The 12,965-nt window shown below is 36.4% G+C and overlaps 1 protein-coding gene across 6 annotated transcripts in view; it reads left to right on the forward strand.

Annotated features, from left to right (window-relative positions):
- LOC125672973 (uncharacterized) overlaps positions 1-12,965 on the forward strand; it is a 13,711-nt gene continuing 746 nt past the window's right edge. The window contains exons 1-6 of one of the 6 annotated variants that reach the window (XM_056159618.1): positions 1-176; positions 6,902-9,690; positions 10,300-10,469; positions 10,991-11,018; positions 11,520-11,651; positions 11,876-11,980. In XM_056159618.1, coding sequence (XP_056015593.1) covers positions 6,972-9,690; positions 10,300-10,469; positions 10,991-11,018; positions 11,520-11,651; positions 11,876-11,980 — 3,154 coding nt within the window. In that variant the 5' untranslated portion in view covers positions 1-176; positions 6,902-6,971. The remainder of the gene's footprint in view (positions 177-6,901; positions 9,691-10,299; positions 10,470-10,990; positions 11,019-11,519; positions 11,652-11,875; positions 11,981-12,965) is intronic. The other 5 variants (XM_048909181.2, XM_056159620.1, XM_048909183.2 and 2 more) reach the window with 5 other exon arrangements.

The following is a 12,965-nucleotide window of genomic DNA, read 5'->3' on the forward strand; positions in this document are numbered from 1 at the left end:
AATAAATTTTCTTTGTGTAGATAATCCCTATGTACACACAGTCACGTATCAAATGACGAATTTGCATTCCAGTACATCTGATCGACCGATCGTCTGCGCTATGAAGTTTACAGCTGATTGACCGATCGTCTGAGTTATGAATTTTTTTTAGAGGAGGGTATTCTTTATAAATGTGGGTAAGATGATACTTTATTCACCCCCCTGTACTTTTATTTTAATACTTTTTGGCTTTTATATTATTCATTCATTACTTAAAGATCAACTATTGTTAATAGAATTACGTCTCTTAAAAATGCATTTTTTAGATTTTGAAATGATTCTGCCAATTTTATATTTTATAATAATAAAAAATATATTGATGCAAGATGAAGATAACGAACATTGATCAATCTTATAACTCCTACAAGCAATACAAAATAGATAGTTGGGCAAACACGGACCCCTGGACACACCAGAGGTGGGATCAGGTGCCTAGGAGGAGTAACCATCCCCTGTTGACAAACCAGTGTATTTTTATCAAGTGTTAATTAACTTCACATTTTCATGACATAAAATCATAAATTCAAAAAGCGACTGGTAGTTAAAAATTATATAAATAAAACTATTCAATCAGCTGAGATAAATAAATTACAGGTCAAGATATAGGGCTCAAAGCGAGTGTGACCGGTTGGCAGGTGATGCTTATTCCTCCTAGGCACCTGATCCCACCTATGGTATATTCAGGGGTCCATATTTGTCCAACTCTCTATTTTGTATTTCTTATAGGAATTATGAGATTGATTACTGTTCGTTATCTTCACCTTGCATAATAAAAATTAAATTTCATAGATAAATAAAAGGATTTAAAAAATCTTAAATAACTGTATTAATAGATAGATAATACATGTATAGATAAAATCTACAAGCAGAGATAATGAATAGAGACATAAAAGGATTCCGTTAGAAGAAAAACAAATTAAATTGTTCACCCAGCTGAGATAAATCAATAGATAAATTAGGCTGAGGAAAACGAATAAATTGAGAAAAAAATATACCTCCAGCTGAGATAAATGGCTATGAAATGCAGAGTCAGTTTCCGCACTTCCTCTATATGATGGATTGAATTTAACATTCTGTACCATGTTCTCGAAAGAAAATAAAATTCTAACACTTGTGATACATCAGAACCACAAGGAGCGCAATATATGATTTTGAGTACACAGTACCTGAAAATAACTGTAGAACTACATATACAGTCGAGTTACAGTTCTTCAGATAATTAGAAACATGTAAGTACACGAGTACTTGAAGACTATCAATAATTTCTTCTTCATCCTGTATCATTATTGTGATATAAATGTATCAAAGATATGGTACAATTCTCATCCATAATCTACAGGTTTTATTTCATAATACAACTTCTGTATGAAAACATATTGTATAATTTTCCAGAGGACAATTGAAGACTTAATGATATAACTAATAAAAACAAAGAAATGAAACATCATACCATAGCACTGAGAGAGAAAATGTAAAGGGACAATTGAAGACTTAATGATATAACTAATAAAAAGAAATAAATGAAACATCATACCATAGCACTGAGAGAAAAAATGTAAAGGGACAATTGAAGACTTAATGATATAACTAATAAAAACAAAGAAATGAAACATCATACCATAGCACTGAGAGAAAAAATGTAAAGGGACAATTGAAGACTTAATGATATAACTAATAAAAACAAAGAAATGAAACATCATACCACAGCACTGAGAGAGAAAATGTAAAGGGACAATTGAAGACTTAATGATATAACTAATAAAAAGAAATAAATGACACATCATACCATAGCACTGAGAGAAAAAATGTAAAGGAACAATTGAAGACTTAATGATATAACTAATAAAAAGAAATAAATGACACATCATACCATAGCACTGAGAGAAAAAATGTAAAGGATAGGTAACTGTGTTGTGCAACGGCTCCTTTCTATTTATAGCACCTTATATTCCGCCAGCTATTTATAGGCACTGAGTTTAAATTATCCACGTGCAGGATATACCTAAATTTGGGCTACAACTAATGACAGTTAAGTAATATAACACATACCATTGGCTGATAACAGAACTCGAAAAAAAAAACTCCCATGTAAATAAGAACATCTTACAAAATCAAGATCTCCGTTATAGTGTTGACGGGCTTCGAGTACAATGCTGAGTAGAACGGCTCAGGTTATTCTACTTGTGTTGCAGACTCTGCAACTAAGACAATATGTGGTTTTATTATATACTTTCAATTTCATCTCTTCTTTTTTCTTTGAAGCTTTGCGGACATATATCACACGAAATATGTCCGGAAACATTCCGGCACGCAACCATTACGTCGCCATCAAATTTCTACGCTGTTAATTTTCAAAACTTTCGTGTTTTTCATCTTTTACCAATAAACAATAAACAAATTGTTAAAAATATAATTATTGTTAGTTTTTAAATGAAATTGAAAGTATATAATAAAAAGGTTATAGAATTTGTATTGGAAAATATTTTGTCGCAAGCTCGATCCGTCTACGCCCATACAAAGTCTATAACCTATAAGTATGATATTGATCTTGGCCCCAGAATCAAACAAAAACACTCTAAAATTCTAAACTTGGGAAAAAAAGATATTTAAACCCTTAAAGTAAAACTCCCAGGTTCTCTACTGTGGTGGACTCTCAAGCACATTGATTTTAATTGTCACGTTTTATCGTAATTTTCTCTTTCCATTTAAGCAAGGGTCAGTATTTATAATCACATGATGTCTAATAAGTCCAAGAGTCAGTATTTATAATCACATGATGTCTAATAAGTCCAAGGGTCAGTATTTATAATGAAATAATGTCTGATAAGTCCAAGGGTCAGTGTTTATAATGAAATAATGTCTAATAAGTCCAAGAGGCAGTATTTATAATCACATGATGTCTAATAAGTCGAAGGGTCAGTGTTTATAATCAAATGATGTCTAATTAGCCCAAGGGTCAGTATTTATAATAAAATAATGTCTGATAAGTCCAAGGTCAGTGTTTATAATGAAATAATGTCTAATAAATCCAAGAGGCAGTATTTATAATCACATGATGTCTAATAAGTCCAAGGGTCAGTATTTATAATCACATGATGTCTAATAAGTCCAAGGGTCAGTATTTATAATCACATGATGTCTAATAAGTCTAAGGGTCAGTGTTTATAATCGCATGATGTCTAATAAGTCCAAGGGTCAGTATTTATAATCAAATGATGCTTAATAAGTCCAAGGGTCAGTATTTATGATCAAATAATGTCTAATAAGTCCAAGGGTCAGTGTTTATAATCAAATGATGTCTAATAAGTCCAAGCTTGGAAAAAATTATATCTTTAATTTGACTTAAATTTGGTGCCTAATTTCTGAATAAGATAATCAATCAAGATTTACAAGTAGATATGAAATAAAATACTGTATAATCGCCATTCCAATATGTCACACATGCAAATCTTGAACGTATATTTTTTCATGCATGGTGACCAATGAAAGTATGACTTTGACCTTTGATCTTAATTAAAAAGGCATCTTGCCATAGGGAACATGTTACCAGGGTAGACTACTCTTGATATATCAGTACTCATTTAATGAAAGGCGAAGATAGCGAACGGCGATCAATGTCATAACTCCTATAAGCAATACAAAATAGAGAGTTGGGCAAACACGGACCCCTGGATATACCAGAGGTGGGATCAGGTGCCTAGGAGGAGTAAGCATCCCCTGTCGACCGGTCACGCCCGCCATAAGCCCTATATCTTGATCCTCCCCACAATGTGCTGATGATTAAACAGTCAGACACACCAGACACTACACCATACAATGATGCAATCCATCAATAATGGCTGAATAGATCTCTAAAGTTTGACTACCCTAGCCTTATAGCACTGGTTTTATCTTATATGAATTTATTGATCAATGACTGTGATATCTTTTAAGATAATCAAAGTACGTACTCTCTGTCCGTGCGTCCATCTCTCTGAACGTCACCCTGATAAACAAAAGTACGTACTTTCTGTCTGTGCTTCCATCTCTCTGAACGTCACCCTGATAAACAAAAGTATGTACTTTCTGTCTGTGCTTCCATATCTCTGAACGTCACCCTGATAAACAAAAGTATGTACTTTCTGTCTGTGCTTCCATCTCTCTGAACGTCACCCTGATAAACAAAAGTATGTACTTTCTGTCTGTGCTTCCATCTCTCTGAACGTCACCCTGATAAACAAAAGTACGTACTTTCTGTCCGTGCGTCCATCTCTCTGAACGTCACCCTGATAAACAAATGTATAAACTTTCTGCCTGTGCTTCCATCTCTCTGAACGTCGCCCTGATACACAAAAGTAAGTACTTTCTGCCTGTGCGTCCATCTCTCTGAACGTCGCCCTAATAAACAAAAGGCTTCCTCTTTTATTAACAACTTCCGGTTTCCAATAGTTGAACAGAAAAATGCATGTTTATTTGCTTCTATAACTTTTCCCCTGATATGTCTTGAACTTGCTTTGTTGATATGTTTCCATACCCCAGATGTTACTTGTCCAATTTATTTTACTAAACCAATACAACTGTGTGGAATGTTATTCAAACAATCCCCGTAACACACATCTTATAACATTCCATTACTCCGTTTACCTGATCAAGATATAGGGCTCACGGCGGGTGTGACCGGTCGACAGGGGATGTTTACTCCTCCTAGGTACCTGATCCCACCTCTGGTGTATCCAGGGGTCCGTGTTTGCCCAACTATATATTTTCTATTGCTCATAGGAGTTATGAGATTGATCACTGTCCGTTATCTTCACCTTTCATAACACTGCAGTGCAAGGGTGTAATGATAATTTCATTAACCATATCTTCTAGTCGGTGATTTTGTAAGCTAAATACCGTATATCAAGTTTTTTATCGCTTGTATTAGATTTCCACTTTGTTCGCGATGATTTCCGAATCGCGGAAAATTAATCAGCGTAAATTTGAAACAAAGTTTTGTTTTTGTAATAGAGTTATATAGCATACGCGTTATAGAACGGTGAAAGTTCTGTGTTCAGTGTGTTTTGTTTCCCCCTATATCCGACAAGCTCCAGGTAACAGGTATGTAAGCCTCGGTGTTTATTTGATAAAGGATAAGCTAATTAAATGGACCAAGGGTTGTTTTTTTTTTTTTTTTTGCTTCAATCAAGGTATAATTATACCTGAGCTACTCATACATTAACGGTACATGGTTTATGACTGTATTAAACTGAAAATAATTATCGATAATTATTTTGCATTAGTACCATTACAGCTAACGAACAAGCACTTTACTATACCGCCTAATTGTACATATTTACAATTTACTTGTGTGTAAACAAAAGTGTAAAATCATTTTTAAAAACTGGTTCGCAGCACAGGTGTGTGTGACCAGCTGATCACGTCTTCCAAAATTCACGAGGTGAAGGTCGATCTATCTCTCACCCGGATAAAGCCACTTGGAGCGAAATGGCTGACAAAGCTTCATGATTACATGCGAACAAAACCTGAAATCGTCAGAGATGGATTCAGAGAAGAAGTAATATCATCCGTATTAAGATTTGATTTTAATTGCGACAGTAAATCAGAAATCGTGCAAATCGTTTCATTGACTGAATTTTTGCAAATTAAGAGATATACGTACAAACACTGACTTTTTCCCCAATTCCTTCATAAGTTTAAATATTCGTGAATTATATTTTCACTATGACTTTGAAATAGTGAGAATTTGATTCGGATAAATTTAATATACTGTTCTAATTCGCGAAAAACAACATGACGCGGAAAAATCCTGATACACGGTAGTCTCTATATTCTGATATTATCAAAACAAAGGTACGATAGAAAGAAGATACATAATTTAAAATAAAAATATGACAGATTTGAGCAATTCTATGGTAAGAGCGCTTATTTCATGAACTGGGGGTTGTGGATTTGTGACCTTGGCCGAGTGAAATATTTCCCAAATCAATAACATCAAAACCTATGATTTTTCAACACTATACACGACCATTCCTCATGATAAATTAAAGGCTAATCTTTTTGACATCATAGACAGTTGTTTCAACAAAAATGGGAAAAGGAAAAATTCATAACTAGTGATCAGTCATCCAAAAACTCATTGGAATTCCAATGGGCACGAATTGTGCCCCTTTGCTAGCTGACCTGTTTCTATATTCATATGAAGCAGACTTTATTCAAAAACTTCTATGCGAGAAGATAAAATCTCATGCTGTGGCATTCAATTCGACATTTAGATATATCGACGACGTTTTGTCTATTAACAATAATAACTTTCATTCATATGTCGATTCGATGCCTATAAGTGTAAAATCCACAACATATACAATGTCATTTACAAGAATTATAAAAAAAAAAAATGCTCAAAATGACCAACGACACGAACAATTAGTCAGTCCACATGTCCTTTCCTCGGGGACAAACGAAAAGGTTTACCAACCATAAGACAAATAAAGATGTACAAAAACACTAGCATTTAACCTAAATCTACAAACACTGCACATAATGATTATTGTGCTTGGCTTGTTAATCTTTGGTTTAAAGTATTTATGATAATCCGTAAGAGTTGAAAATATTTTATATACATCTAAGCCAAAGAGCATTGTCACAGTTTGCACTTCATAAAGTTTATATAGTACCGATATAGTAGCGATTTTAATTCAGTAATAACCATGTTTTCATATACCGATATAGTACCGATTTTAATTCAGTAATAACTAAGTTTTCATATACCGATATAGTACCGATTTTAATTCAGTAATAACCATGTTTTCACATCCTCAAACATAACATGCTTGCAATGCTATAAGAATAATAACTTCATCAACAGATATATCTATTTTAGATGCATATGCTTTATTGAGAAAGTAGATAACCCAAACTGGAAGGTTTGAATGCATTGAAGAAAGAACAAAATGAAAGTTCTTCGGAGATTTGAAAAATGGATGACGAGAATAAAGAAAGGAGTAAAGGCCCCAGCGGTAGCACACATCGACAGTGTTTTCGATGAACCTCAATACATTTGTCCAGTGGATTCAAGGCGGTACATCAAACAACAAGACACGTCTGGGTCTGGTACGCCTTCGAAACACAAAGTCGTAGAGAGTACATTAGCATCGGATTCCGTTCTAGAATTGAACCAGGACGTCGAGAAACTTGACTCCACAAGTTTAAAAGAACTAAGTGTTTCCGACTTCGTTGCTAATGATGAGATACTAGATGTATCCTACAAGTCTGAAATAAGCATGGAGTCTAACAGAAACTCAGAACTTCCTAACTCCTGTTTCAGCTCTCTAATGGAAAGTTTAGAACTATCCTTCGTTGATTATTCTGTAGAATATGAATCTACAACATCTTACAACAGTATTGTGGATATGGCATCAATTGACAAGAATGTGTTTATCGATATTTCAAAGTCAAAAGCGATATATGATTGTCCTTCGAGTCCGCGAAATGAGCAGACGTTCAGGACTTTACCTCCACAACCAACTGTGTGTATTAAACTTGCAGAGAAACGTTTAAATTTCAACTATCCAAAACATAGTCGGACTGTATTTCAAGAAAACAGTTCCGTTAAATCATCTATTTATGGCGATAGAAATGTTCTTGAATTCCATGCATCGAAAACAGGGGTTGTGGACAAATACGAAACCCTAGAGGGGGTTGATCGTGAGCGACCAAAGGAAGTAGAAAGTCCAAGTTTTATGAAGCTGGAACGTGGTCCAATTGTTACTTGTGAACCTCTTTGTGTTGTAAATGATAAGGAAATAAATCCTCCAAAGACAAATGTTCTCGTGAAAATTGATAAAGAAGCATCGAAAAGGGAAAGACGACATCGTATCGGGGAAAGTTGCATGACGGTAATGATGGGGTCTATCCTATATTATTATCCAGCATCCTCTGAAAAAATTCCAAGAATTCCTAATTCAAAACATCATTTTCCCATTCATTTTAAATTGAATGATGGTCTTCATAAGGTGACACAAGCAGAAGTCAGTGACAGAAAAGTGTATGGCTGCAGTAGTGGAAACGTAAGCAAGACAGTTCCCTATTCAGTAACTTCAGGGGAAATGGAAAAAATGCTGAAAGGGTTTCTTTTAAAGTTTGAGAAAATATCCCCATTCAGAAATGGACAAACAGAAGCAATTGAAAGAAAGAAAGATTTATTTTCATTATCCTCCAATTTTATGGGTACTTTAACATCAAACCCAACACTAGGAATGTTTTCAAAAAAATCACGTCAGCTGGTTCGCCAAATATTGTTTTACAGCAACCAAGTCCCTTCAGTGCATGACGCATTTTGCACATATCCCTTACAAACAAGCATTAGGCAAAATGATTCTGGATTTACTTTAGAGGACACTATGCGTTTTGAATGGCAGAGGCTGAGAAGTTTTCATTCATACCCAACAACTGCTATCGGGGCCTCTATTCTTCGTCTTGCCCAAGATGGATTCTATTTCACGGGAAATGGCCGTGACACACGATGTTTCTTTTGTCACTGCGTCTACAGCGATTGGAGTCATGATTCTGATCTACGTAGTACACATCTCCGATTGTCTCCGGACTGTCCCATCGCCAACAGACGAGAGTCTAGTAACATCCCCATAAATCCGAGCCGAAGGAGAGAACATCATCAACAACACATCAATGCATTTCACGGGATAGATCGTTTTGATGAAAATATCGCAGAAGACAGTGGAGAGTCACTTCCAGTTGCACGTCACATGGAAGAGTCATTAGCATCAGATCACTCGACAAACACGTCGTTCCTCGTAAGCCATGAAACGTCCTTATCACAAAATACAACGGCAAACCATGAAGTCAATCCGATCATTTCCGAGTTATCTCAAATCCAAATACCAAGGGTAAATTTTCCTAATTACAGGCGAAGGGCTGACTCTGAGATAGTTTCAGCAACAGAAGTATCCATGTTTAACGAAGAAATCCCACAACGGATAACTCCTAACGAGCTCCGAAATTCCAGATCCGAACAATCCTCTATTGATGTCTCAACACACAGACAAACAGAGGATCCCCCGACACGGTCAGCACACAGACAAATACAAGACTCCCAGACACGCTCAACACAGAGACAAACACAGGACTCCCCAACACGGTCAGCACACAGAGAAACACAGAACCCCCCGACACGCTCAACACACAGAGAAACGCAGGATCCCCCGACACGCCCAACACACAGAGAAACACAGAACCCCCCGACACGCTCAACACACAGAGAAACGCAAGACTCCCCGACACGGTCAGCACACAGAGAAACGCATGATCCCCCGACACGGTCAACACACAGAGAAACGCAAGACTCCCCGACACGGTCAGCACACAGAGAAACGCATGATCCCCCGACACGGTCAACACACAGAGAAACGCAAGACTCCCCGACACGGTCAGCACACAGAGAAACGCATGATCCCCCGACACGCTCTGCACAGAGCGTGTTAACGTATAAACAAAAACTTTCCTCTCAATTAGACCCGTTGGGAATAGTTTGGGAAAAACCAAAGTTCCCTGCATATGCTATTTTGACCACGAGGGCATCGTCATATGAAGGATGGCCAGCAGACAGGACGCAGACACCGATAGAAATGGCCAAAGCTGGGTTCTTTTATGTAGGTATGTATGCTCTCTCTCTCTCTCTCTCTCTCTCTCTCTCTCTCTCTCTCTCTCTCTCTCTCTCTCTCTTATATGCATATTCTATAGATTCACTCAGTCTGAAAATTGACACAATTGAAGTTTAAAGAACGGAAAAATAATAAGAATGCAAGGTGAAGATAACGAGCAGTGATCAATCTCATAACTCCTATAAGCAATACAAAATAGAGAGTTGGGTAAACACGGCCCCTGGATATACTAGAGGTGGGATCAAGTTTCTAAAAGGAGCAAGCATCCCCTGTCGACCGGTCACACCCGCCGTGAGTCCTATATCTTGATCAGATAAATGTAGTTATTCGTACTCAAAATCAGTGTGCCAAGCACAGCCTAACAATCGATATAAAACACGTCAGACAACATTTGAACCATTGATAGGTTGTATCAATCCAGCCATCTGATACGTGATCTTTTAATGATACTTATTGATAATACACCCGTAACTACTACGGTATATAAATGTGGACGGGTGGTGCCCGATTATTCGAATGGGGTCGAGTGGTAGTCAAGTGGAAACCACAACCTGGATCAATGTTGATTGATTTCTCAAGTATTCGTTTGTATTTTATGAAGGACACAATGACTATGTACGGTGCTTCTTCTGTGGTGGCGGACTGAAAAACTGGGAGAGGGCTGACATCCCTTGGGAGGAGCACGCGAGGTGGTTCCCACGCTGTGCCTTTGTAAGGAACGTTCAAGGAGAGGAGTATGTTTCTATAATACAGCGCAAAACTCAACCGGATGTAAGAAAAAATATCTTCATAGCGAGTCTGTAAGAGAGATTGTCAAAGTGCACATCTGAATTTCAGTCACGTGGTTTTCGTTATGAAAGTGATCCAAATCTTGCAAGCAACATACACATGGAGGCAGAAATCAGTTCTCATCAAAGCTTCAATTTCATACTGCTATATCGATATTTTCTTTTTTAACAAACCAAACCATAGGCCTTTTACGATCTCGGAGAATCATGTTCGAGTCAGTTTTACAGGATATTACTGGTAAATTCACCAGTTCAAACAGCAGAGAGATATATCTACCTATTCAGCATTCCCTGCAACAAATTAACATTATGAAAAGAATGTCTTGTTCTTCAAGAAAATTGATTTATGAATTGAATATGTAACAGTCACTTTCAGGACACAGAATGGCCTTTTACAGATTTGGGGTTGTGTGCAATAAACTGCTGCCCGCCAACATTTACTCAGTGTGTTTTCTATAGTAAATGTAACAATCATTCTGAGCCATACAATTTTTCATATTTCAGGATTTTGTTCCAGTCTGTGGACCAACAGGTAATAGCATTTTAACAATAAGTTTTTGCATATTGGCTGTAGAGGAAAAGGCTTATCTAATATTATACATATGCTGATTGTGAGGCCGTTCTTGGCACACAGGTTTTGACTACGGATAACTCTGTTTACCTGATCAATATATAGGGCTCATAGCGGGTGTGACCGGTCGATAGGGGGTTCTTACTCCTCCTAGACACCTGATTGCACCTCTGGTATATCCAGGGGTCCGTGTTTGCCTAACTCTATTTTGCATTGCTTATAGGGGTTATGCGATTGATCACTGTCCGTTATCTTCACCTTGCATGTATTACCTAGCAGAGAAAACGAATTCATTTGAAATTATTTCGGAAATAGTTCCAGGCAGATTGATAGTGTCATTTTATGTTACCTGTAATGTGATTTGATAATAAATCTAAAAGTAACCAATGAGAAGTTTTGTAATAAAATTGATAGTGTCATTTTATGCTTCTTTCATAAAACATGTTGTTACTTTGTAATCAGGACAACGTAGTTTCTCATTTCCAGGGCAGGGTCTAGAGAAACAAGTGATAGTCGATCTTCTGAAGGAGGAGGGGTACCCGCAGCAGAGAATTCAATCTGCCATTAGTATGTGGGAACACCGCCGAGATTTGGGTAGGGATTTTTGTACAATATGACCACAAAGGACTCTGCATCATATCAATTGTGTACATATATAAAGATATAATGGACAATACGGTCTAAGAACACGCACGCATACTTTATATAATATAGTATAAATATACTATTGTACGAATGTATGTATTCTATTCCTCTAATTAGCAATTGATAATTACAATTTAATTCCTGTACATTAAATGTGAAGTTTATCCCTACAGTTGGGTACAAGCTACCGATGAAGGCCGAGGACTTGATAGAGATAATGGAGGAAGATAATGAGGATCATCAGAATAGGTCTACTCCTTCATCACAAAGTTCCACAGGTATAAAATTTTACCTACTTCCTCATCACAAAGTTCCACAGGTATAAAATTTTACCTACTTCCTCATCACAAAGCTCCACAGGTATAAAATTTTACCTACTTCCTCATCACAACGCTCCACAGGTATAAAATTTTACCTACTTCCTCATCACAAAGCTGCACAGGTATAAGGTTCAATTACTTCCTCATTACAAAGCTTCATAGGTATAAAATTTTACCTACTTCCTCATCACAAAGCTTCACAGGTATAAGGTTCAACTACTTCCTCATTACAAATCTTCACAGGTGTAAGGTTTCAACTACTTCCTCATCACAAAGCTCTATAGGTATAAAATTTCAACTACTTCCTCATCACAAATCTTCACAGATATAAGGTTCAACTACTTCCTCATCACAAAGCTCCACGGGTATAAAATTTTACCTACTTCCTCATCACAAAGCTTCACAGGTATAAAATTTTACCTACTTCCTCATCACAAAGCTTCACAGGTATAAAATTTTACCTACTTCCTCATCACAAAGCTTCACAGGTATAAAATTTTACCTACTTCCTCATCACAACGCTCCATGGGTATAAAATTTTACCTACTTCCTCATCACAAAGCTTCACAGGTATAAGGTTCAACTACTTCCTCATTACAAATCTTCACAGGTGTAAGGTTTCAACTAATTCCTTATCACAAAGCTCCACTGGTATAAGATTATGATTAAAAGGAATTGAATTTGCAATTGATAAGATTGTATAATAAAGTTCTACTTAAAACATGTGCCAAAAGGATGGCAAGCAGCTTTGATTTTATTTAATTTCCAATTTGATGTACATGTAATTAGTATTTTCAATTTGATGTAATTAGTATTTGATGTAATTAGTATTTTCAATTTGATGTAATTAGTATTTGATGTAATTAGTATTTGATGTAATTAGTATTTTCCCACCAAACTTTTAGACACATTTGGTGATCTGTTTTTTATCTTCAAGTTTTTA

Source organism: Ostrea edulis, chromosome 3, assembly GCF_947568905.1.
Source record: "Ostrea edulis chromosome 3, xbOstEdul1.1, whole genome shotgun sequence".
Taxonomy (NCBI): domain Eukaryota; kingdom Metazoa; phylum Mollusca; class Bivalvia; order Ostreida; family Ostreidae; genus Ostrea; species Ostrea edulis.